General features: G+C 47.6%; 2 protein-coding genes across 10 annotated transcripts in view; one reads left to right on the top strand and one right to left on the bottom strand.

Annotated features, from left to right (window-relative positions):
* PISD (phosphatidylserine decarboxylase) overlaps positions 1–19283 on the top strand; it is a 52024-nt gene extending 32741 nt beyond the window's left edge. For all 5 annotated transcript variants that reach the window (XM_063315757.1, XM_063315759.1, XM_063315758.1 and 2 more), the window contains 5 exons: positions 12812–13048; positions 13321–13459; positions 14679–14825; positions 15934–16094; positions 17336–19283. In XM_063315757.1, the coding sequence (XP_063171827.1) occupies positions 12812–13048; positions 13321–13459; positions 14679–14825; positions 15934–16094; positions 17336–17560 (909 nt within the window). In that variant the 3' untranslated portion in view covers positions 17561–19283. The remainder of the gene's footprint in view (positions 1–12811; positions 13049–13320; positions 13460–14678; positions 14826–15933; positions 16095–17335) is intronic.
* The window catches only part of SFI1 (SFI1 centrin binding protein), a 47837-nt gene continuing 40857 nt past the window's right edge, over positions 19271–26250 (bottom strand). For all 5 annotated transcript variants that reach the window (XM_063315751.1, XM_063315749.1, XM_063315747.1 and 2 more), the window contains 3 exons: positions 21716–21815; positions 20836–20935; positions 19271–19608 (listed from right to left, as the gene is read on the bottom strand). In XM_063315751.1, coding sequence (XP_063171821.1) covers positions 19501–19608; positions 20836–20935; positions 21716–21815 — 308 coding nt within the window. In that variant the 3' untranslated portion in view covers positions 19271–19500. The remainder of the gene's footprint in view (positions 19609–20835; positions 20936–21715; positions 21816–26250) is intronic.

The following is a 26250-nucleotide window of genomic DNA, read 5'->3' on the forward strand; positions in this document are numbered from 1 at the left end:
AGAAAAGCCTTATTCCCAGGAAAACTGGTGCTTAGAAAACAAGCCAAGTTTTACCTCCTTGTTGTTTATTCGTTTAGTCGCTTCCGACTCTTTGTGACTTCATGGACCAGCCCACGCCAGAGCTTCCTGTCGGTCATCAACACCCCCAGCTCCCCCAGGGACAAGTCCGTCACCTCTAGAATATCATCCATCCACCTTGCCCTTGGTTGGCCCCTCTTCCTTTTGCCCTCCACTCTCCCTAGCCTCAGCATCTTCTCCAGGGTGTCCTGTTTTCTCATTATGTGGCCAAAGTATTTCAGTTTTGCCTTGAATATCATTCCCTCAAGCGAGCAGTCTGGCTTTATTTCCTGGAGGATGGACTGGTTTGAACTTCTTGCAGTCCAAGGCACTCTCAGAATTTTCCTCCAACACCACAGTTCAAAAGCATCGATTTTCCTTCTCTCGGCCTTCCTTATGGTCCAGCTCTCGCAGCCATATGTTACTACGGGGAACACCATTGCTTTAACAATGCGGACCTTTGTTGTCAGTGTGATGTCTCTGCTCTTAACTATTTTATCGAGATTTGTCATTGCTCTTCTCCCAGGGATTAAGCGTCTTCTGATTTCCTGACTGCCGTCAGCATCTGCAGTAATCTTTGCACCTAGAAATACAAAGTCTTTCACTGCTTCTACATTTTCTCCCTCTATTTGCCAGTTATCAATCAAGCTGGTTGCCATAATCTTGGTTTTTTTGAGGTTTAGCTGCAAGCCAGCTTTTTCACTTTCTTCTTTCACCTTCATCATAAGGCTCCTCGGTTTCTCTTCGCTTTCAGCCATCAAAGTAGTATCATCTGCATATCTGAGATCATTAATGTTTCTTCCAGCGATTTTAACTCCAGCCTTGGATTCCTCAAGCCCAGCACATCGCATGATGTGTTCTGCGTACAAGTTGAATAGGTAGGGTGAGAGTATACAGCCCTGCCGTACTCCTTTCCCAACCGTAAACCAGTCCGTTGTTCCATGGTCTGTTCTTACTGTTGCTACTTGGTCGTTATACAGATTCTTCAGGAGGCAGACAAGATGACTTGGTATCCCCATACCACTAAGAACTTGCCACAATTTGTTATGGTCCACACAGTCAAAGGCTTTAGAATAGTCAATAAAACAGAAATAGATGTTTTTCTGAAACTCCCTGGCTTTTTCCATTATCCAGCGGATATTGACAATTTGGTCCCTAGTTCCTCTGCCTTTTCTAAACCCAGCTTGTACATCTGGCAATTCTCGCTCCATGAATTGCTGAAGTCTACCTTGCAGGATCTTGAGCATTACCTTACTGGCATGTGAAATGAGTGCCACTGTTCGATAGTTTGAACATTCTTTAGTGTTCCCCTTTTTTGGTATGGGGATATAAGTTGATTTTTTCCAGTCTGATGGCCATTCTTGTGTTTTCCAAATTTGCTGGCATATAGCATGCATTACCTTGACAGCATCATCTCGCAAGATTTTGAACAGTTCAGCTGGGATGCCGTCGTCTCCTGCTGCCTTGTTATTAGCAATGCTTCCTAAGGCCCATTCAACCTCACTCTTCAGGATGTCTGGCTCTAGCTCACTGACCACACCATCAAAGCTATCTCCGATACTGTTATCCTTCCTATACAGGTCTTCTGTATATTCTTGCCACCTTTTCTTGATCTCTTCTTCTTCTGTTAGGTCCTTGCCATCTTTGTTTTTGATCGTACCCATTTTTGCCTGGAATTTACCTCCGATGGTTCTAATTTTCTGGAAGAGGTCTCTTGTCCTTCCTATTCTATTGTCTTCTTCCACTTCCACGCATTGCTTGTTTAAAAATAATTCCTTATCTCTTCTGGCTAACCTCTGGAATTTTGCATTTAATTGGGCATATCTCCCCCTATCACTGTTGCCTTTTGCTTTCCTTCTTTCTTGGGCTACTTCTAGTGTCTCAGCAGACCGCCATTTTGCCTTCTTGGTTTTCTCTTTCTTTGGGATGTATTTTGTTGCCGCCTCCTGAACAATGTTGCGAACTTCTGTCCATAGTTCTTCTGGGACCCTATCTACTAAGTCCAGTCCCTTAAATCTATTCTTCACCTCCACTGCATATTCCTTAGGAATATTAGTGAGCTCATATCTAGCTGATCTGTGGGTCTTCCCTAATCTCTTTAGTCTGATCCTAAATTGTGCAAGAAGAAGTTCGTGATCTGAAGTACAGTCAGCTCCAGGTCTTGTTTTTACCGACTGTATAGATGTCCACCACGTTTGGCTGCAAAGGATGTAGTCAATCTGATTTCGGTGTTGTCCATCTGGGGAAGTCCATGTATAAAGCCGTCTCTTAGGTTGTTGGAAGAGAGTGTTTGTTATGCACATTGAGTTGTCTTGGCAAAATTCTATCAGCCTATGTCCTGCTTCATTTTGTTCTCCCAGGCCATGCTTACCTGTAGTTCCAAGTATCATTTGACTGCCCACCTTAGCATTCCAGTCTCCCGTGATGAAAATAACATCTCTTTTAGGCATGTTGTCCAGTAGGTGTTGCAGATCCTCATAGAACTGCTCTACTTCAGCTTCTTCAGCATCTGTGGTTGGGGCGTATATTTGGATCACTGTGATGCTAGATGGCTTGCCCTGAATTCGAATTGAGATCATTCTGTCGTTTTTTGGGTTGTATCCAAGCACTGCTTTAGCCACTTTACTATTAATTTTGAAGGCTACTCCATTTCCTCTGTGGTCCTCTTGTCCACAGTAGTAGATCTGGTGGTCATTTGATGTGAAGTGGCCCATTCCAGTCCATTTCAGTTCACTGACGCCCAAAATGTCTACCTTTAATCTGGACATCTCACCAGTAATCACATCCAATTTGCCCTGGCTCATAGATCTTACATTCCAGGTTCCAATGGTGTGTTGATCCTTAGAACATCGGATTCGCCGTTCACCACCAGCACCGTCGGCCGCTAACCGTCCTTTCGGCTTTGAGCTAGCTGCGTCATCACGTCTGGGGCTAGTTGAACTCATCCTCTGTACCTCCCCAGTAGCATTTTGACCATCTTCCGACCTGGGGGTCTCATCTTCCAATGGTATACCGACATATCTCTGGTTGTACTGATCCATTTAGTTTTCACGGAAGAATACTGGGGTGGGTTGCCATTACCTTCCCCAGGGATCACATTTAGTCTGACCTCTCTGTCATGACCTTCCCGTCTTGGGTGGCCCTTCACGGTTTAGCTCATGGCATCATTGAGGTGCTCAAGCTCTAGCACCATGACAAGGTAACGATCCTTTGCTGAAATTTACCTCCTTGGGTCGCTGGAAAAGTCCCTCAGCAATTCTAGCTTGTGTGGTGAGTCTCTGGAAGAACATTGGTCACCCACCCCCATGCACAGCATGCCTAGCTGCATGGAGGAATAGCAAGAGCTTCCTCTTGAACCCAGAGTTGGGGCTACCAGAAACATTAGGTTCCCTCAGCTTCTGCCAGTTCTCACCAGGCCTAAGGAGTATCATCTTGATCTCTTCCAGCAGTTCCAATCTTGATGTCCAAGCTAAACTATTGATCTGGCCCTGCATATACCTGTACGGAAGTACCTCCGAACCTCTGCTAGATGGGCCAGAGCAGAGACAGCTGGACCTCCATTTCTGTTTCTTTAAAATCCTGGGGTGGCAGAAAGCCAGAGGTAGAAGATGATTCAACAAGCGGTCCAGGGGCATTTGGGCCACATTTTTCCTTTCTTTCAATTCTGAATTTTGGTTTTGTTTACAGCTTTTAGAGGTACGGATGCTACCTTTTAAAGGCCGAACACACTTTTATTTGAGGTGGAAAATACTATTTCTTTGGCCATTCTGCAGATGCATTGTTGGATGAATGTCTTTGTCAGGCACATGGCTGGCCCCAAAGGAAGAGAGACTAGAGCCAGAGAATTGGGTCTCCTCCTCCCATGGAGCATTTACAAGTACTTGCCAGTATGGAAATTACCTGGTAGAGCTGAACTATCTTGGCTGCCTTCTCCTTAGTCACCCCTTATGACTGGTGGCAGCTGCTCTTCTGCGTATCTCCCAGGTGAGGTGGAGTCAGTGTCTGCGATTTCAGAGATGGCCAGATCGTTATTATCCAGGCGCTCCAAGGTCTCTTTATGAAACTTAAGCAAAGCTACCTACAGTATTCATCTCTTGTGGTACAGACCATCACGGTTCCTCCTGATGAGTCCATTCTGACTTACTTGCTAATATACAGCCCTCAACCTCTGGCATTCTCATGGCTGCAATTTGGCTGTGGAGAGAGATTTTGAAATTGTCACTCTGCAGTCTCCAGTAGGGTTCCAGAATTAGTGCCTAGTAAGAGATCCAGCTCATCTGTCATAGACTGAGGATCTCTGTCCCTGAAACAGAAAGAAACTATGGTTATCTAGAACTGATGCATAGGACCCCGTCCCTCAGGAATATGAACCATTCAGACTTCAGGAATCAGATGCTATCATCTCCTGCTAAGTAAGCCAGCTATGCAATAAATCCTCCTTAGGGTGCCTGGGGAACAGTGGAATAGACAGTTATGATAATCCTTGTGATTAATAAACTGACTTGGCAGTTGGCTGTGCTGCGGAGTTGTTTCCTCTGATTGGTTCGCTGTGGTTTGGCCTGTTGTTGTTAAGGACTTTAAGGACCTATCTCCAAGACATCAGGAGTTTAAACACCTGCTCACTGTCCAGTACAGTATTGACTATCAGCTTGCAGCACCCCTGGCAGCCAGTTCCTATCAAAGGAACAATGGGTACAAATCTGATAGTAGAAATACTGTAGAGTTATCTAAAAGGAGTGGCGAATATGTCTACTTCTAGGACTAGAGCGATGGAATGGCAAAGGCTGAATTCATCTCAAAACAGCTGAGCTAGAATTTAATAGGAGGCCTTATTCACCACAGGGATTGAACAGAGGCCAAAGATTCTTACTATATAATGTGTGTTAACCTTCCGTTGGTGCAAAACCATTTGTGTAACACCCAAACAACTGTTATCTGTAGATTATGTATCTGCCTCCACCTCCTACAGCATAACCCTAACCTTTACAACCTAAAAGGTTCGTGTAGGAGCATCGACAGCCACTGACCTTCAGGGACTTGCTTTCCTGAGGAGTCCTCTGGATACAGCAGCTCCCAGTTACCAGTACACTGTGCGGAAAGCAGATGGCTCCTGGCCTGTCAGCACAGCAACAGAAAGCCAAAATGCTCGCAGGCCAGAAAGAAGGGCACTCCACTCAGCTGCAAGGAGAGTATTCCACAGCTGAAGAAGCCTGGTCTGGTGGTCCCACTGTTTGTGTGCAGGCAGCCTTATATGGAAGGAGGCCAGAGCCACATCTTTGAGGGTGCAAAAGTTGGGATTATGCTCTGTGTAAATTCAGAAGGGTTCCAATGCACATAAGATCCTTATCAGAGTGGTAAAATCATCATCATCATCATCATCTTCATTCTAGTGTTTTCCTGCAGGTGCAGGGTCCGCTTTTTGGATCAACAAACACTATTTGATGATGATGATGATGATAATAATAATAATAATAATAATAATAATAATTCAGTTGCAAAAGGCAGCTTTACTTGGAACAGCTTACATCCCCCAACCATACCTTTAATATTATTAAACAACAGCATCTTCCTATCCCAGGTCCTTGGGAAGGACTTGATAGGTGGACAAAACTGCCAAATCCAGTCTAAACATCTGGCTGACTGTGTGACATCATCATCATCATCATCATAAAAAATTAAACTTGCATGCCACCCAACTCTCAGTGATTACATTGTTAAGAATGGTCTTCTTCTGGTGAATTCCAACAGGCAAAAAAGTTGAAGAGAGCAGAAGAAGCCAGTGTGATTGCATAAAAGGGTTAGTGAAAATCTGAGTTTTGAAAAGAATCAGTACAGAAGGGGAAAAATGAAACAGGGCACCAAGAAAGAGCAAGAAAGAAAGATGCTTCAGGATTGTAAGGATGATGCCATTAATGTTTGGAATGACTGAAATTAGCAAAGGATGCTAAAACCAACAACAAAAGGCTTTCCAAAAGCACTTAAAATAAAAAGAAGGGAAAAGAAACAGTATACAGTACCAGTTCCTTTCTGATAATGACAAAAAGGCTAACAGATAACAAAAGAAAAGGAGGGCCGGGGAGGGGCAACTGTCTGATTCCTATTTTGGCTCTTTCTTCTCCAGCAAAAGGGGACGTGTTCCACTAGGTAATAATGAACAGCAGGATGAAAGGGCAGGACTGAAGCTTGAGATATATAGAATTATAGAGTCGTAGAGCTGCATAGAAATCCATTGACTCAGAATGAGTTTAAATTTCCAAGGCGGTGAGATGACATGCATCCTAGGCTACAGAGGGAGGCTCTGTATGTTACCTTGGAGAAACCCTGGACTCTGGGCTGATCAAATGCCTCTATTGTTTTAAACAAGGCAAAAGGAGGATGCAGGAATTACAGACTAGCCAGTCTCATAGCCATCTCCGGGAAGATGCAAGAGCGGATCGTAGAGAGGCTGAGAAACCTCAAAAATAATGCAGGAATCACAGAAAGTCAGCACGGATTTGTCAAAAACAAGTTGTGCTAGGCTGACTTGGGCCCTGGCGCTTTCCAGCGGGTTGGCCTCTGCCACTAGTGCTGCCGTTGGCGCTGCAACCAACAGTTTCCTGCAGCCCTTGTGTTCGCTGGCACTCGGGCAGAAAAGGTCTGTCCTGCTGCAACCCGCCTTGAGTGCGGGCATGAGGACTGGACGGCGAGGAGTTGTGGGCGCAGCATGATAAGTTGAAGACCTCCCCAGCTAAGCCACGCGGAACAGGCCAGCTGGGGGGCCTTTCCAGTTTGGGGAGGGCAGTTGCTGATAAGCCCCGTGGCTGGTGCCAGTTACCTGGAGAAAGGGCAGGGAAGGAATCTGCTGGAGGAGCAGCTTGGCTTTCTTCTGAAAGGCAGGGGGCCAGGCTGCTGCTCAGCAAAGAGGCAGGTGGAGAGCGGGCCAGCAGTTCTGATGAGGCCTGATTCCTTTGCCCAGGCTTGCCTGCTGGAGTGGGTCACCTTGCAGCCCCGCCTCTTCTCTCCCACCTACAGTGGCTGGCCAAGGAAGCTCTTGAGCCGCCCCTCCCAGGGTACAAAAAGCCCGTGAGGGTCGTTGGCAGTCTCAGTTCTACAATGCACATAATCGGGAGCACAATGAATGGGGAGAGAACGGAGAACACCGTTCTTAGATTGAGAATTGGATTTGAACTGAGCTCGGCAATCTTTAAGGGAGCTTAAAAGCGAGGGAAAGATGGAAAAACCCCATCGCAAGAGCCACGATAGCTGCAGGATGGATCTTAGCAGCCCTTCTAGTGATTTCTGCAGATGTATCACCCAGAAAGAGGAGAGTGTCCTTATTCGGCCTATCAAGGCAATTGGATAAAGGGGCATTATTGAATCTGTGTGCCAGGCTGTATGAAATGGGCAAGGCTGTGGTAAATGCATAATTGGCTGTTTGTCTGCTGGGCAAAGACATAACACTCTCGCACTGAGATGTTGGTATATCTCCCTTCTGTAAACATAGATAGCAGAGCATTAAATATGGCCAAAGAAAAGGCTCTCCAATGAAACAAATGAGGTATTACCTAGATAATTGGCTGCAGCAAGGGGTCTTCCATGCAGCCCACTGCCCTGTTACATATTCTCCCCATGTGTAGTATGATGGTAACCAGTCCACTGCACAGTTTAAATCCTAACTCTGGTGATTAGCTAAACCTTGGAGCAACCTGATCTTGGGAGATCTCAGAGTGCTCTGCTGGGGATCCTCCATTAGCGAGTTTTAGCTGAAATTTTAAATGATGGAGCCTCATGCTAGCCTCTGGAGAAGTCAATCCAGGTTAGGGTTAGGGTTCCATGTGCAACACAGGCAGTCCTCGCTTAACAACCATTCATTTAGCGATGGTTTGAACTTACAATGGTGCTGAAAAAACTGACTGGTCCTCACACTTACAACCATCACAGCATTCCTGTGGTCACATGATCATGATTTGGGTGCTTGGCAACCGGTTCCCATTTATGACTGTCGCAGCATCCTGTGGTTAGGGTTAGGGAACCCCTCCCAGCCTGCTTCTGGCAAGCAAAATCAATGAGAACCATGTGATTCACATAACTTGATTCAATTAATGCCCATGGTGATTCGCTTAATGACTGCCGCAAAAAAGGTTGTAAAATTGGGTCGGATTTTCTTAATGACTGCTTTGCTTAGCAACCGAAATTCTGGTCCCAATTGTGGTTGTTAAGTGAGGACTACCTGTAATGAATTAAAATACTGAGGAACCTGAAGCATCTCTTAGAGATCACTTCTAGACATTTGGAGTCCTTATATTTACCAATCTGTGAATCATGATGGTGGCTGATGACCTTATCTTTAAAAAGATGTAGAGTCTGAACATAGTTATCATCTGTGTGCTAGGGAAATGCAAGATAGCATTAGCAGTCTTAGGGGCCCAGGCAGTAACAGCTGTTACTTGTTCTCTTCAACAGCAGAAGACTGAAAAATAGCAACCAAATGTTTAAATGCCTTAATTTGCTGTTTGTAGATGCCATTGATCTTCCAGCAAAGTCTATGACTTGCAGCCTTTTTAATGGCTACCAACTAAGGAAAGACTTGTCATCAATTACCAAAAACAAAGGTACTGTTTTTGGTAATTGATGACAAGTCTTCCCCTAGTGCAGAAGGAGGGCTTGGAGGCTCTGCTTTAGACTGCTTTGCACAGTAGATGGGCTGGGTGCTGTGCATCAGCCTAGAGGACTGGCTGAAGCTCTGCTTTTGTCAAGAACAGACTTGGTGGTGAAAGGCATCCTACAGGTACAACAGTAACCTGCATTGAGGTATTTTCAGGGAACCTCGTAATTAGAAGCAGGGCTCCATGATCAGTAGAGAAGGTTGCCAGTGGCATCCAGAGTCTTCCTCCTCGGATCGAGTCAAATGCCACCTCTCAATCAATAAAAACAGCATAAAACAGCACACCATGGGGCAGTTAAAAGACTTTTCACTCTGGTGATACAAATTAATTTACTGGTCAACTTAATGTTCACCATCCTGACCTAAACCTTGTTTGTTTGTCAGCTAGTTCGTTGTCCTTGCTCAGTCAGTCAATTTCTTTGAGTGCTTAGTTTCCACCAAGCTACCAGCTTGTTCCTCATAAAGTTTCCTACAAGGAGTAGCAGTTAGCATATCTGTAAGCCCTGTATATTTTGGCTGCTTTAATCTTGGCATCAGCACATCCTTGATCAAACCAAGCTTAGATTTAAACTTAGTTCTAGAATTCTTAATTGGAGTTTAGCTCACCCGTATCTCCCAGAGATTATTACCTGTTTGTTGGAAAGCAAGCAGTGTCTCTCTCTCTAGCATCCTACCCAACAAGAATTGACTTCCATAGTTGAGAAGCTGTAGCGAACTGATAAATGACAACTTCAGTTTATTTATGGCCAAAGAACAAAAGAATCCAGGTACAGTTTGTTTGATTCCAGAGTAAAAGAAAAGAACCGAACTATAATTAGAAATTAAAATCAGAGTTTGTGTGAGTTACCCTGTGAGAGAGCTAGCTTCTAGATTAGCAAAGGAAAGCTAAACCACCTCCCCTTTCAGCAATAGCAATTGAGCAGAACTTGACAACCTTTCCAGAAATTTCAGTTGACAAATTGGGTAGTAGAAAGGTTACCTTATTTTCATCAAACTTACAAGGGAAATTATTAAAACGAGACAGTAAGCTTGAGAGAAAGGACACTCCAGTAGAACATGAGAAGTTGACTCAGTCACCGTCTCCAGACAGGGACAAAGATGAATGTGAAAGAATGTTGTATCTCCCTTCAGAAACCATGTAGGGTGAAGCATTGAGCCTTACCAGGGGTGGGTGGGAGGGAGGGTCTTCTAAGGAAAACAAATAGGATATTTATGAGATAATTGGCAAGAGTGAAGGGACTTCTAAATAAACAATCTTTGTAGTATTAGGGGAAAATTCTCCAACCTTTCTGGAAGTAACAATCAAGTATGTGTTGTTTCAGCTCCACATTGGCTCTCTCAAAACCCAATGAATCTAAATACTGGGCCAAGAAGCCACAATTTCTAGTATCTTCAAGTACTCCAATCTTCCATAACGACACAAAGTTATCCCAAGGATAAGGAATGCCAAAGATCGCTGCATAAAGGCCAGTTTTAACTAGAACCTAAGATGGCACAGTCTCAGATAGGTCTCGTCAGATACTTGGCTCAATTCAAGTGCAGAGCAGTTGGTGACACACTGCAGAATCTTATGGGTGAGCTTGAAAATAGTGAAGTTGCCCCCTTCTATCTAGATCAGCTAACGGGACAGAACCTTTCCATGGGAGTCTTGGCCAGAAAGGTTTGCTCTGGACAACATAGTAAAGGTAAAGGTTTCCCTCGACGTAAAGTCCAGTCGAATCCGACTCTAGGGGGCGGTGCTCATCTCCGTTTCAAAGCCTTGGAGCCGGCGTTGTCCATAGGACACTTCCGGGTCATGTGGCCAGCATGACTCACGGAACGCCGTTACCTTCCCGCCGAAGCGGTACCAATTAATCTACTCACATTTGCATGTTTTCGAACTGCTTGGTGTGCAGAAGCTGGGACGAGCAACGGGAGCTCACCCCGCCGCGCGGTTTCGAACCGCCGACCTTCCGATCGACAGCTCAGCGGTTTAACCCGCAGCGCCACCGCGTCCCTCTGGACAACATACTGCATACTAATTTCACAGCGAGAGAGAGGTGATCACTACTCGTTTGGGTATCAGTTTTAAAGAAATTTTATTAATTTTGGAGACACAATGAGCCATCAGAATGCTGGCACCACAGCTGCCCCAGCGTATATATTCCCCTTTTGTGATCCCTTTCTACAGACCCAAGATGGTTGACTCAAAGTTAATGATCATTTGGGCCAGCTGCCGCTCCCCATGATCCTTTATACTTGGACTGACAAAACTGAAGATGGATTAAGCCGTTAGGTGAAGGGGAGAATCGGCACTTGAGGCAAGTATAAAGAGTGGCATCATTGGGCCGAGTCTTGCAATAAAGTCACTAGCAAGGACTACAACAGAACCATGACACATTAAGATATAATTTCCAAGCTTATCCTTGTCCTTAGTTCATCTCCGTAACTGCTGAGGAAGGTGGGAGACATCAAATAACAGAAAGCTGCTCACCTGCTTTCCAATTCATGACCAAAGTCAACGGACAGTGCAAGACGTTTGGACAGGTTCCTTGCAGATGGAGCGTCTGCCTTCATGCGCCTGGCCTTCCTTTTGGCTGACTTGTTTTCAGTCATGGTCCGTCAGGTGGACTTGAAGTAGGCCAGGGTTATACCTTGGGTACACCTCTTCTGAGGAGAACGCGCACTTTCAGATGCTTCCCCCCCTCTCCCCTTTCTAAAGTTTAGTTACTTTGTACTATGGCTGATACACCTTTTCCATTTTCCACCAAAAGCCAACCAGAAGTTGTGGAGCATTTGCAGCATAAGTTCAGAGGGTTCTGTGGGCTGCAAATCTGGTTCAGGGCCAGGGTCATTGCATTTTACTCTGGGACTGGGATGTCCAGGTGTTTCTGCCTTGCCAGAGATGCAAGGACCTTCGTGGAGGAGGAAGCTCTACCTTGCAGTGCTCTGAAAACTTACCAGCGGTTTCTGAAAGCTGCCTCTCCTCTCCCACTGTCACCAGCTATTCTGGGACCAGCAGAGGAAACTCTGTCTAGAGGACCAGGCTTCAGTTGGCCTGCGACAAAACAGGCTGAACTGGATTGGGCCTCTTTTTGACCCAGGAGCTAGGCAGGCCAGCTTGTTGGGGGAAGGTGGGGGGGAATTGTATTGGCCAAGAAAGAGGGGCCGACCTCTTACTCCTAGTAATTGGTCAGCTTCTGCACACTGAGGTCCCTGGTTCTGAACTAAAGGGCGGGAATGTAAGTAATAGCCATATTTTGCATATTCAGCATTACAAAAAGCGATCACTTGGACCAGAACTGCCACAACATGCTGTAATTTTTACCCATCTGTGGGAAAGTGCTTCCACTGCTTAGTGCAGGTGGAAAAGTGCTTATTCCAACTCCTGCTTCTTCGCCATATAGCGATAAATAAATATGTGAAGGCGGAGGAGAGGAGGTGCTTTTGGATGGGCAGTGAAAAAGAGTGCAGAGCAGTTCTGTGTTTCCGTCTGAAATGGATTTTGTGGGAGGAGGGATGGGAAGGGTAGCTGATGAAAGGCGGCTTCTGCAGTCAAAATCAATTAACGGGCCAATTAACCCTGACCTGGAAATCTCTCACTCCGCTCTGAGATGCAGATGGCTCCCTTCTTCTGAATCTCTCAAGGAAACCCCGGAAGGATTTCTTTGCAGTATCCTAACCCAGAGAAGGAATGCTGCCAAAGGGATCTTGGCCTCGCTGGGGAAAACGAGTCTTTGTGAAGGGAAAGGAGAGGTCCCTGTGGGTGGAAGTGGATTCCCACAGGATCACTGCTCAGAGCTCAGTGTGGAAGTGTTTTAATAGCGGTTTCCCTGCCCTGAATAGTTCCACGTTCTCGGTGTTAAATCAAAAGGGAGGCTGTGTTAATGCAACAGGCCCGTGTCAATGAGCTGTGCATATGCTTATGTCCAGCCTTGCTGGTTCCAGGTTCCCAAGGAGGGAGGCAGATTCTTGCTCTGCCCAGCCAGCCCCTTGCTGCTGATCTGAGACTTTGCCAGGGGTTTGGGCCAGGAGGGTTTTTCTCTTTCTTCCCTCAGGCGGCAGCGTCTGTTCAGAGGCGACTCTTGTGGCCGCCCCATCTCCCACCTTAATCCCTCCCTGTGTCTCCAGGTTTCTTTGTACAAGTCCGTGCCAACGCGCCTGCTCTCCCGTGCGTGGGGCCGCCTGAACAACGTGGAGCTCCCCACCTGGTTGCGAAAGCCCGTCCTCAGCCTCTATATCTGGACCTTCGGGGTGAACATGAAGGAGGCGGCTGTGGAAGACCTCCATCACTACAGGAACCTGAGCGAATTTTTCCGACGGAAGCTGAAACCCCAGGCCCGGCCTGTCTGCGACCGGCACAGCGTGGTCAGTTTCCGAGACAAAGGGCGGTGCGCTGCCTCCTCCTTTCCCGCCTTTGGATGGGAGGTTTTGGAAAACCCTTTTTTCATATGGAAAAGCATTTGATATCAAGTTGTTTTAATGCTGCTTGTTTGGGTAGATTAATTACATCCACACTATTTTTATAGCATTTAATGGAAGTAGAACAAGATGCTGTGAATTTGAATAACTTGATATTGTTTAATAGAGGAGGGAGAGAAGACAGCATCCACATTCTTTTTGCTCTTTCTCCTCTACAGATCAGTCCTTCAGACGGAAAGATCCTCAGTTTTGGACAAGTGAAGAACTGTGAAGTGGAACAAGTAAAAGGCATCACTTACTCTCTTGAGTCCTTCCTGGGTCCACATGCCAATCATGAAAACTGCCAGAAAAATCCAAGTAAGTCTTCCCTTTTGGCTCCAGGATCCTTCTTCCATTCAGCTAGCTCTGCTGTCCAGAGCAGTCCTCCCCTTTCTGGCCAGCCTGTTCCTTGGAAGCATCTTTAGAAGAAGGGGACTCGCACCAAGGTGAGGTAGCCAGCCTCCCCTTGCTCCCTAGAAACATCAGGAGAAATTGCGGCCCTGCCAGTGGAGCGAAGGAGACGCTTGTGCTTCACAGCTGGTGCACCCTCCAGCCTCCCAGCCCAGTGCTGGGATCGAGGGACAGACGCCGGCCAGTGACAAAGGCGGCCGTCTCTGGGCGGTGGGAGGAGGCCTTCCGACGAGGAGGCTGTGCAACTCAGGACTGCAACACACCCACAGAAACTGAGACAACCCTGTCCGTGAGGAGCGGTGCTTTTATTTAGCTTCTCTTGTTGCACGTATATCCTGCCTGTCCTCCAAGGGGGCAGACTCCTTCCAACTCTTTCCCACAACGAGCCTGCGAGGTAGGTTGGGCTGAGAGAAGGGAAGCTGTGAGATGTCTCAGGCAGGCATTCAAATCGTTGCGCTGGCCCCGTGGTCTGCTTTGGGGCCTAGATGACCAGGTCTCCAGAAACCTCCTTTCATAAAGTGTAATGATTTCCACGGGAGCTTTTTCAGAAGCCAAGTTTGCAGGGCTTGGGGCCTCAGTGGCTGTTTAGCTCCTAACTGTCACATGGAAGGAATAAATGGTATTCTGTAACTCACAGTCTGGTGGCTGTATATTCAGTATAAATACATGCAGTGAAATTTGCACGGGGAAGGTGCCTCCACTGCTCTTCTTGTGTTCGCTTCTTGATTTTCATCAGTAATTAATATGGTACGGGAGCTCAAGATCAGGGTTCCAGCTTTGCTTCTCAGTTGCTCCATTTCCCAAGTAAGACCACGCTCACCGGTAGACAGTTTGTGGAACCAAGTTGTTGCCCAGAAAACTCCACGTTCATGTCTCCCAGTCCCAGGGGAGACTGACCTGCCTGGTTTTAGGCCGTTGGCTGTTTTAGGTGCGCTTCTCAATCCGGTGGCGTCTTGGTCTTACTGCTCAGGGATGGAGCCTCCTTTACACACAGGGGATGCCAGGACCAGCCTTTAGCTTTGTCTGGAGTGAGGGAGGGAGTGAACTACTTGAGTCACTGAATCAATGATATGGCAGCTTTCCAAGTTCTTCCTCAGAAAACCTGTCCTCTGCTGGTCTCTTCCAGCTTCCTGCTGCGACTCCTTCCAAAAGCAGCTGGTCACAAAAGACACCAACGAGCTCTTTCACTGTGTGATCTACCTGGCCCCTGGAGACTACCACTGCTTCCACTCCCCCACAGACTGGAAGGTCTCCCGCCGGCGTCACTTCCCAGGTAGGCCTGCCTTCCACGGGTGGGAGACAGGGAGGCAGCTCTTCCCAGGCCTAACATTTGCCAACAGAACAACTGAGACATGAGTCCCAGGAGCAGGAAGGCTGCCTCACACTTTAATCACAGTGGCGTGCAAACCTCTTCCATGTTGCGCAGTCTACAGTGCTCTACAACAAGTCTTGGAAGGAACCGTGGGGGGGATGGGGGAGTTTAGCTTGCTAAGCTTATGCTGCAATCAGGGATGTGTCAGCAAAAGGGTCTTCTTCGCATTGAAGGGAAATCTGCTCTCCTCACAGTCCTCTGCAGGTAGACAAGAAGACCTGACGAACAGGAAGCCATGAATTAGAAATAAATTTTAGATAAAAAGTCTTTCTCCAGGGGATCTATCAAAGCAAGCTGTTCCCAACCAGATTGCCCCTGGCCCCAAGGCGTTAACCTTCTTTGCTTAGCAAAGGCTGGTGCCTTGCTTCCCCAAAATGCCTCCTTGGACAACCGGGGGGTGCAGGAGAGCATCCTGGCAAGAAAGGGGGCCGGATGGCATCTTGTGAAGCCCCGCCCCTTGCCGCAGATGGATGGGATCAGGAAACAAAAAGGGACGGGAGGACCTGAAGCACTTTCCCATCACCTCAGGCCCCTGCAGAGGTCCAGAACAGCACCTGCCTGGACACTTGGACCATTTGGGAGGAGGACTTTCTTGCCCCCGCAGCCAGCTCAGAAAGAGCAGCAGTCCAGAGCCATGTCTGTGGAGTCCTTGGTGCTCGCTGAGCGATGTCTCGTGTGACCTCTCCTTGTGGTGGCTAGCTTCCTGGGGGAAGAGATCAAGCTCTGCCCCCCCACGGCAGTGGTTTTTCTCCCTCAGCCTGCCCTGGCAAGCCCCCCCGCCCCACTAGGTTTGATCTTCTCAGAAGTCAGTGGAGGTTAGGGATAACCCTCCTCTGGCAGACGTTGTCTTCAGACTTCTGCTGAGCTACTTTCCAGAGTTAGAGGCAGACGGCACCGAAGGGGGCCTGAGGCCATCTTCTGGTGCCTCCCCTGCTGCCACTTTGGTTCTGTCTCCAGCTTCTGGAAGCAGGATGAGCCAAGACAAAGCACAGACCTGCTCTCCCTCCAGGTGCCCTGATGTCCGTGAACCCCGGCGTGGCTCGTTGGATCAAAGAACTCTTCTGCCATAATGAACGGGTTGTCCTGTCAGGCTACTGGAAACACGGCTTCTTTTCCTTGACGGCAGTGGGAGCTCAGAACGTGGGATCCATCCGCATTTACTTTGATCAGGTGAGCAACCTTTCGAGGGAGGCGTTTGGGGTGGGGAATGTACTCACTGAAGGGGAGAAAGACACTGCAGCCATCAGGGAAACCTGTATCGTCTTCTCACTAACAAGACCGTTCCTGCGCCCAAAACTCTTGGTCTTGTGGTTCCATTTCTGGCCAAGCGCCCCAATTATGCGTTGCGCAGAGAGGGGACAGAGCACTTGCCTTGGATGGAGGATCCTTCCCGTCTGACCGTTGATAGCCTGCACAAAATGGCTGCCACAAAACCAAGGTTATTTGCAAGGAGGCAAACTGGTGAGTTGCTCTCCTCCACCCACACCCCGCCCCATGTCAGAGGCAGGGGGGCCTCGCTGTGACTTCCAGGAATGCCCCAGAGACCTATTCTGTGGGCAGCGGGGTTTTTTCCTAAGGCAAGGGGTGCTTCTGCAGCATGCCCGACCAGGCAGAGCAGGAAGCTGGGGGGGGGGGGGCAGGGAGAAGCCCACCAGCACCCCATTACTGTTCCTGCTCCCTGAGTGGGGTGGAGGTGGTGCAATGGTATGTCAGCATGGCCTGAGGGGGGGAGGTGCTGCCTAGGGAACAGTCAGATAAGAGGGGTGTTGCCCGCAGCTACAAACGGGAAGAGAAAGAAACTCAGAAACGTCCCTAACTTATCAGGCTGTAAAGAGAGACGTTGGGACATTTGTACTTTCAGACGTGCAGTTGTAGCCTTACAATAAAACAGACTTAGCTCATCTAGTCGTGTTTCCTGTCTGGTCTACCTGGGAAGGCCGACGGGGGGATCTTTGGCCTCTCCAGCTGAGGAAAGAAAGGCCGTTTTTGTGCTGGTGGGATCAGTGCCCCGCAACAGGTGGATGAGGCCCGGCATCCCTGACTGCTGGCGAATGAGCTACCCAGAGGTACAGGGAGACCTGGTTCTGGAATACCTGGAGGGCCACCAGGCGATCGAGTTGGAGGGGGCAGGTTAGACTGCCCGCTAACCCTGGAAAGCTGCATGTGCCACTGAATCCTCGTGGGTCGGGCCAAAGGCGAGCAGCACTTGTACCAGGAGAAGAGCCCCTTCTGAGGACCAGGCAGAGCCACCGCGGTCTGGTCCCTCTGTCAGCCTTGCCTGTCTTTAACACACAAAAAGCTAATCCAAGCAATTGGCTAACAATCGAGGCGGCAGGCTGGCCTGAGCACGGGCAACGTGTCTTCCCTGCCTGCGGAGTAACAGCCTTTTTCTCGCTCCTCCCTCTCCACAGAAGCTGCAGACCAACAACCCTCGGTACAGCAAAGGGTCATTCAACGATTTCAGCTTTGTGACCAGCAAGGACCACGAAGGCATCCCTATGAGGAAAGGAGAACATTTAGGAGAGTTTAATTTAGGTTCAACAATTGTTCTGATCTTCGAGGCACCCAAAGACTTTAATTTTTACTTGAAGCCTGGCCAGAAAATACGCTTTGGGGAGGCTTTAGGCTCCATTTAAGGTCTTCGTGGTCGGATGGGGAGGGGCTTTTCTGTGGACAGGGACTCGGTTCATACAAGGAAGCCTTTCTCTGTGGCGGAGTATTGCTCAGCAGGACCTGAGTGGAGAACCGAGTCCTTGGTCTTAACATGGAGTGGGGGGATGCCTGGGTATCCCCATCATGAGAGTTGCAGATTTATCAGGGATCATGGCCTTTAAGAACATGGACCGGGTGGCTTTTCTTCCCTCTGGGGCCTGGAATGATGGCAGTTTCTTCCTCTTGCTCAGCAGGCAGCCTGCCTTTGTGCAGCTCCTCAAAATCTGCATGGAGATGCTGCAAGGTGTGCGGTCAAGAGGAGGAAGAAAAGCAGAAGAAAGCTCTCTTCTTTAAAGAGATAGGATCTGATTTATAGAAGCCTCACTAACCCTCAAATTCAAGTTAGCTGTTTTACACCAATTTTGCAGTCCAATCCTAGAAAAGGTGGGGGTAAGCAGAAAAAATGCACATACTTGCAGCTTGAAATCTGATTAAAACCTGCTAAAAATTTAGTTATCTCCCTTTAAAGCAGAAGTCTGCACTGTATGTGAGCCTCAAACACTGTCTGCATTCAGCATTTGACTTGATCTTGCCTTTGATTGGAGGAGCCCAGTTGACCTGTCGCTCTAGTGTACTCCAACTTCAAAAACTGTCTTGCTCTGCTGGGCCTTAACTTTTTCTCTGTTGCGTGGGGGATACCAGATCTCCTTTGTTCAGCCTGGCTTGTGAAAATACACACTAGTCCCACTACAAGGGAGTAGAGTTTGCTCCTCTTCCCTGCGTGCAGCTACTATGGTCATCATGCCCTGGGAAGGTGGACTCTGCCCAGGACTACTTAAAAACACCATTAGGAACTTTATAATTCTCATTTCTTCTCCTGTGTGTTAACTTTTTAATTCTCTGCTGGAGCTATTCAGGGACGAGGCTGAAGAGGAATCTGAATTAACCACAATAAATTCTCCACGTTACCCTAAAATATCATTTTATATGCTTCAGGCTTTGGGTTATGCCACACCCCCAAAAGCTGTCCTTTGTTTGCAGCCAGCAGTGTTAGGAGACAGCTATGCTGTGGCTGAGCGAAGAGCAAGACTTGGTCAGATGTATGCACTGTCTGAGGCTGCATGCCTAGGACAGGGGCCTTCTTTTGAGGCTGTGGGGGGTGAAGAGAATTGTCCTTTGTGATGGCCGTTCGCCTTCCCTCCCTCCCCACAAGAGAGGAGTGAATTCCTTAGGCAAACAGCTCTTTAATCCTGCAACAACATCATGCAGTCTGCTGCCAAGGGGCCCACGGGAGACATCATGAAATGTACGGCTGACAGCCAGCCATGCCTTGCTCCATCAGTACAGAGGAATTCCTTGCCTCCTCTTGGCTTGCATTGCAGTACAACTCTGAGCCTTTGGTTTTCTTGTTACTCCAACTGTCCTGCTGTACAGGAGCCCCTAGCAGTTGGTCTCTGCAAGGAGGTTGTTCTGGGCCAGGTCCTGGGAAGCTTCCTGTGGGCTCCAGGGGTCACACGAACCCTAAACAAATGGGAGTGGGTTTCTTGGTGACGCTGTGAATTTCTCCAACATGGAGAATCCTTTTATTTTTCAACTGTATCAGTAGCACAGTATTTTTGTATGTCAAAATGTACAACTTAAGACATTAACTCATTAATGGCAAATGTTTTAAAATAAAAATAAGAACTGACTGCTTTGACTTTTAAAGCCTTTATGTAAACAAATGCATTTGTCTTGCAGTCCAGTGCCCTAGATGTGTTCTAAAAAGCAAGTCCCCTCTTTCCTGGGGTGGTTCAGTTTGATGGTCCCCAAGGGGTGTGCACGGCTGGTTTAAGCCCTGGTGTGGCTTCTCTGGCCGTGCAGGAGCCAGGGACAGAAAGAATGTCCTCTACTGCGTGATCACGCAAGTAGGAGGTGGAGGTCCTTAACTCTTCAGAGCAGCTTGGATATCCTGGACACGGTTCACGTACTTCTGCATCAGCTGCCTCTCTCCTACCAGTGTGCTTGCAAGTGTGACCATCTGCATCTTCAGCTGCAAAAAAACAGGAATATAAAAAATTAGGTGGTTGAGCCCGATTCAGCTACAGAAAGATGGCACACTGTACCTTTCTGAAACTATTGCTAGCTTTCTTAATCCTAAAATTTTTTCCATGAGCAACAATGAACTCACGCACATCTGCCTTTGGCTTACTACCAGTCCTCAATCACTATGAGCTGCCAGATCAATTCTAAGTATTATTTCTCAAAGGGATTTAAAGCAGGAGCAGCTTCATTCACCCCAAGCTTATTTTCAAGCAAAAGATGGGTCAGCAGTGTAATGCCTCTGCTAAAAAAAGGCAAATGTTATTTTGGAATGCATTAAGAAGAGCATGGAGCACAGAAGTTAGGGGAAGTCACTTCCTCTCTCCTCTGCCTTAGTCAAGACCTGCTTGGAATATTGGTTCCAGTTCTGGGCACCACCGTTCAAACAGGACGGGGGCAAATTGGAGTGAGTTCAGAAAGCTACCAAGATGGTGAAGGGTCTGCAACCCAAGCCCTGCACAGAAAAGTTAAAGAACGTGGGTGTGTTTAATCTATAGAAGAGACCATGACAGTCTTTAAATATCTGAAGATGGCACACAGAGGCAGCAGCCGGCTTATTCTCTATTGCCCCAAAGGGCAGGACCAGAATCAAGGGGTTAAAGCTACAAGTAAGGCGGTTCAGGCGGAACCTGAAGCTACAAGTAAGGCGGTTCAGGTTCAGGAGGAACCTCCTGATTGTATGAGCTGCCAGCCTGTGGTACAAGGTGGCACACGAAGGAAGTATGAGTTCCCTTTTGCCAGAGGGCTTGAAACAGAGGCTGGATGGTCTTCTCTCAGATGTTCCAGTGAATCCTGGACAAGAGCAGCGTGGTTGGGCTAGATGACCGGTTAGGGTCCTTCCAGTTCTGAGTCTAAACCTTAAGCAACTTTGTCTACTAACAGCTCCTCCAGTTTCTGTAATGTTCCAGTTTTCAACTTTGTTATTTTTGGTGAGAGACTCATCTTTAAAGCGCTATGAAGGTAAAGGTAGGATTCTGTGTTCAGTGCTACAACTCCAGAACAAGGAAGAAACTAAGATCCTGTCAAAGCCAGGGAGCATATTTTTTGGCGGGGTGGGGGAAGGATTGTAAGGCTGGTTTCTGTTCATCTTGAAAAAGCTGACGCGTTGCAGCAGTTTGCTCTGGCCTGTCTGATGGCCCCCATTCTCACAGCGACTCCAGGGGCCTCAGGTTGATACCTGGCTCAGCTTCTCGCGGATTTCTTGCGCATCTGTAGGTTCCTCGACTCCTCTTAATTCCAGCCACTTGCACAGGAGGCGTTCTTGCCGCTGGCATGACCTGAAAGACAAGCCGAAGCTGTTTCCTGTTCTTGCAGAGAAGCAACAGGAGCAACCTGCAAAGGATCCTCCCCTCAAAGGCCACTTCAGCTGTTTCTGCTTTTACAGATGATGTGATCGTTTCAGTTTTTAAATGAAAGTGAAAACAGAAATCAAACCATTAATTAGAAACAGTAATAGAAACATAAAAAAGAAATATGAAAAAGGAAGAGGCAAAACCTCTTCCAAAACAAACACTGGCTATTGAGAGGGCTCCTGGGGCACCACAAGCAGAAGGACAGGCCACCCTTTGAACGGGTCTTGCTTTCCGACCTGCTCTGACCTCTACGCAGCCGTTTGCCCTTCCGGCCAGCCAATGCAGCAGCTGTTTTCCGCATCCATCTAGAGAACGACTTCCATCCACCACCAACTCGGCATTGCAAGGGAATTGGGCTGGCCCCTTTTATTTACGCAAGCAAATTGGGCTGAGCTTGGGCCCTTGCTCTGGTGAGACGGCGAGGCCCGGAGAGCCATAACTCCCTGGGGACCCCCTCCCCCCCCCAGTTGAAGGCAGCCCCGGCTTCCCCCGCCCACGTCCTTCATTCTCTGCAGCAGCACTGCTTTCCAGCGGACATGCTCAGCATCTCCGGACGAGCGAGGAGGGAGCAGTGGGTGGCCCCAGGCTGGGCAACCCATCGGATGAGCGCTGCAGCATCCGGTTCCGACTCTCCTGCTCTGCTACAGGCTGCAGTACCGAAACCGACCCCTGAATCATAACCGGAAAGGCGTTTTTGGTACACACTTCAGTTCCTGCTGCCGGTTGTAGTAATGCTGCATTTTTTGCCCAATAAGTTGGAGCTCATCCTCCAGTTGTTGAATTTCAGTCTCCCTTTGTTTGGTTCCTAAAACAAAAAGGAGGAAAGTTGCTAAGCCTTTGGAACATTCTTCCCATCCCGCTTTCCTTCCAGGAATTACCTATAAAACTTGCCCAAATTTATACAGACCGATCCCTTTCCCAGCCCCAGTTCAGAAGGTTTGAGCAGGAATCACCGGGGGAAACCCAGTCAGATCGTTCCACACATCCAGATCTTTGGTTGAAAAGCTAAGCAACTGCCAGCCAAGTAGACAGATTTTTACGGCAAAGTCAAGCTCTTGCCATGCTAAAGAAATGCCAAGGGCCCACTTTAAAAACATCTCAGAATTTCTCCCCGCTGCTTTCTTTCTCAAGTACATTGGATTGGGTTGAGTTTTGTTATTTTCCCTAATATTTTAGGTTTTTCTAAAAGGGAATGAAAAAGCAGCTTTGGGAAATATAGAACATTTTGGAAGGGAAATATAGGAAAACCTTGTATGAAACCTGATATTGCCCTGTGACATGGGTGCCATAGACACCACCACCTGTGTTCTTCTGTAGCATCAGTTCCACAGGGATGTTTGCCACCAGTTGATCACCCCACTTTCATTTAAATTTCTGGGGCACTCTGATAATTTTTATTTGCATCATCTGTTAAACAACCAAGATAAAATTATTTCTCTAAAAGTAGCAAAATGCCCTTGTTATCTCCCATATAGAGTATCGCAATGCACTCTACATGGGGCTACCCTTGAAGAGTATCCGGAAGCTACAGCTGGTCCAGAATGCAGCCGCGCGGGCTACCTTTGGTGCCCCTAGATAGGCACATACAACACCCTTACTGCACAAGCTGCACTGGGTCCCAGTCTGCTTCCAGGCCCAATTCAAGGTGTTGGTCATCACTTTTATCACCTTTAAAGCCCTACGTGGCATGGGGCCAGGCTACCTGAGGGACCGCCTCTTCCCCACTACATCAGCTTGTCCCACCTGATCATGCAGAGAGGGCATGCTGCAGGCCCTGTCAGCAAGAGAATTCCACCTGGCGGGGCCCAGGAGGCGGGCCTTCTCTGCAGCAGCTCCCGCCCTCTGGAACATGCTGCCCCCAGAGGTGAGGTCGGCCCCTTAACTCCCGGCCTTCCAGAGAACTCTGAAGACCTGGCTCTGCTGCCTGGCCTGGGGCAGGGAGGGGAATGGTCAGGCCTGGGGATGGCTAGTGCCCTAAAGTGCTCATCCCACGCAAGGACTGAATTAGATCATTGCCACCTGGACTTCATTTTTATTGATAATTGTTACTTATAATTGTATTTTTAAATATCGTATTTTTATATATTAATTATATTGTATATTTATTGTTTTAAACTGCCCAGAGTCCCTCTGGTGGGAGGAGATGGGCAGTGACAAATTTGATAAACAAATAAATAAAATTTCTGCTGTGTTATGTGTAAGCTTCGCCCACAAATGGTTGCCGACAAACAAACAAATCTTTATTACGGTCAAAGACCAGCATAAGGAGGGTAGAGTACAATCAGTTAAGAGCACAGAAAATACATTAAAATCTAATATTTTACATACACGCACAGACAAGTCTAAAAGGAAAAAAAAGAATCTAAAAGGAGGGGGGTGGGAGCATGAGGCTGGTGCAGGAAGCGTGAGGATTAGCCTATCTGTCAGTACAGTGCTCTGTGTGATGAATTAGACGCTCATTAAATTTGGTTTATGGTACCAGTCGTCATCTGGCAAGTTTTAAGCACTGCTGCGCAGACCCAGGCAACCCTGTTTGTAGCAGGGTTGGCATCTGACGGCAGCAGGGAGGTGTACAATCGTGCCGAGTGCCCTGGGTGTTTAGGCAGTAAAGGCAAGAGGAGGCTGGTGTGAATATGGTTGCCAAGAATTATTGATGAAAAAGTTGCTTTGTTTGTTTCACAGAATGTATTTTTATTGGTTGACGACCAAAATAAGGTTTCTGTCTGTCTGGGAAAAGAGCTAATTGTAACATTTGCATCCTGCTGATTCCACATGGACTCGCACCAAATGCTCTCCAGAACAATCTGGTCTTGACCACCTATCTCAAAACCACCAATGAGGGCACCGTTTTGGCCAAAGGACAGAGCATTTACAGAAGAACATCATTTCCTTGCTGCTCCTCACGGAGTCTCACGTGGTCTCAACCTCCCTAAGTGGGAAGTGCACAATGGTACCCAGAGGTGCCCAAATGCCAAGCCACCTATGGCTTTATAGGCAACGAACCATGTTTCAAATGGATCCTGGAAGCTTACTAGCAACTAATGCAGCTCCGATCTGGCACACCCATTATTTGGCCAAGTACCTCCTACAAAAAGATTGAAGTCATGAAGGAGCTTCTTAGCCTGTGCTGAGGAGATTGCTACTACACCTCAAACAGAATGATTAAAAAGATGGAAAACTCAAGTAAAGTGCCTTCATAATTGAATAGAACTACTCGAGTTGCCTGGAGGTTTGGAGAAGGAGTGGTTTGGAGATGTTTAAGCAGACTGCGCACTGGTTAGGGTTAGCATTTGGCCAGAACTAAAGATCATATGGAAAAATGGGTGTCTCTCCCTGAGGGCAAGGATATTTGCTGCGAATGCGGCAATATTCAAACAACTGCCCACCTTTTACAGTGCCCTTTGGGACCGACATGTACACAGAGTGACGTACACCTCTGCCATCAACGTGGCCCGGCACTGGGCTAGAGCTATATAAATTTTATATTTTTATTAAAAGTTTTTAACTTTTTAAATTTCAATTAATACTTTCCCCCCTTCTATTTCCTGCATTTCTGACACGAAACGAGACAAACGCAGCAGCTCCTGCATACTGGTGCCACACTCAACGGTTCTCCTTCATGAGGTGGGCCCATTCTGTACTGATCGCAGCTTCCAAATGGCCTCCAAGGATATCCCCACATGCAGCACACTGCAGGAGTCCATCCTAGAGGTGATGAGGCCATGGGTAACTGCTGCCAGAGCATCCTGCTTCAGGTGGAGTGCAGCTAATGCTCCCTGTAGCCATGGCTTACCCTCAGATAGGATACTCTCCAAGTAATAGACCCACTTTCTCTTAAGGAATGTTTCAACCCTCTTTGATTCTGTAAAGATTCTTGCATATTTCTGTCCAGGTCCTCTCCCTTATTCTCCACATACAGTTGCAATCAAAATTATTCAACCCCCATTGCAAATCAGGTTGATTGTCAAAATGTACAGACTTTCAGCTGTTTGCAATTTTTTTTTAAATTCGTATGGCATAGCAGTTCAGTGTTCATGCTGCTTTTTCTTGCTGGGAAATCCTTGTGAGGTCCAGCAGCCAGATGTCTAGACTATTTAGCCGTGACAAGTCACGTTGCCCAGGGTGCACCACGAGGCTAGTCTACATTGCACCGAGTTGGGCTGAGAGAGCGGGACTGGCCAAAGTCTCCCAGCTGGCTTTCATGCCTAAGGCGGGACTAGAACTCACAGACTCCTGGTCTCTAGTCCAGAACCTTTACCACTAGGCCAAACTGGCTCTCAGCTGTTTGTAATGAACAAATCAAACAAAAGCAATTGAAATAGCTCAACACAACGAATGCTTCAAATGGTGTCCCGAAATTCAACTGAAAATGCAACTTATAATGACTTCTCCAGTCTCCAAATTATTCAACCCCTTCACGGCAAGCATCTTCAGTACTTAGTAGAGCACCCTTTTGCTGTTATGACCTGCTGCAAACGAGGTGCATAGCCCGACACCAGCTTCTGGCAGCGTTCCTGAGGAATCTTAGCCCATTCCTCATGAGCAATGGCCTGTTCAGTAATATTCTTGGGTTTGCGTGCTGCAACCGCCTTCTTCAAATCCCACTAGAGATTTTCTATGGGGTTCAAGTCAGGTGACTGTGATGGCTACTGTAGAATCCAACTTCTTCTGTATCCAAGCCTTAGTGGAATATGAGGTATGCTCGGGATCATTGTCCTGTTGGAAGGTCCAGTGATGCCCAAGCTTCAGCTTCCTTACAGACGGCATGACGTTTTCTCCTAGGATTTCCTGGAACTTCAATGAATCCATCTTGCCATCCACATGCTGCAGGTCTCCAGTGCCAGAGGATGCAAAGCAGCCCCAGAGCATCACCATGCTTAACTGTAGGCAGAGTGTTCTTTTCAGCGTATGCTTCGTTCTTCTTCCTCCAGACATACCGCTGATCCATCGGGCCGAAAAGGTCCAGTTTTGTTTCATAGCTCCACAGAACAGAATCCCAAAACTTCTGTGGTTTATTTATATGATTTTGAGCATACAGCATTGGAGCAGACTTTTCTTGTGCTTTTGGGTCAGCAGTGGTGCATATCTTGGAGTTCTGGCCTGGAAACCTTCTGTGTTTAGTACACGCCTTACTGTGTTCACTGAAACCTCAGTGCCTGGTGCCACCAAGTCTTGCTGCAGGTCTTCTGCAGTAACTTGAGGGTTTCTCTCCACCTGCCTCCTCAGAAATCTGGTTGCAG

Source organism: Candoia aspera, chromosome 15 (assembly GCF_035149785.1).
Source record: "Candoia aspera isolate rCanAsp1 chromosome 15, rCanAsp1.hap2, whole genome shotgun sequence".
NCBI lineage: Eukaryota > Metazoa > Chordata > Lepidosauria > Squamata > Boidae > Candoia > Candoia aspera.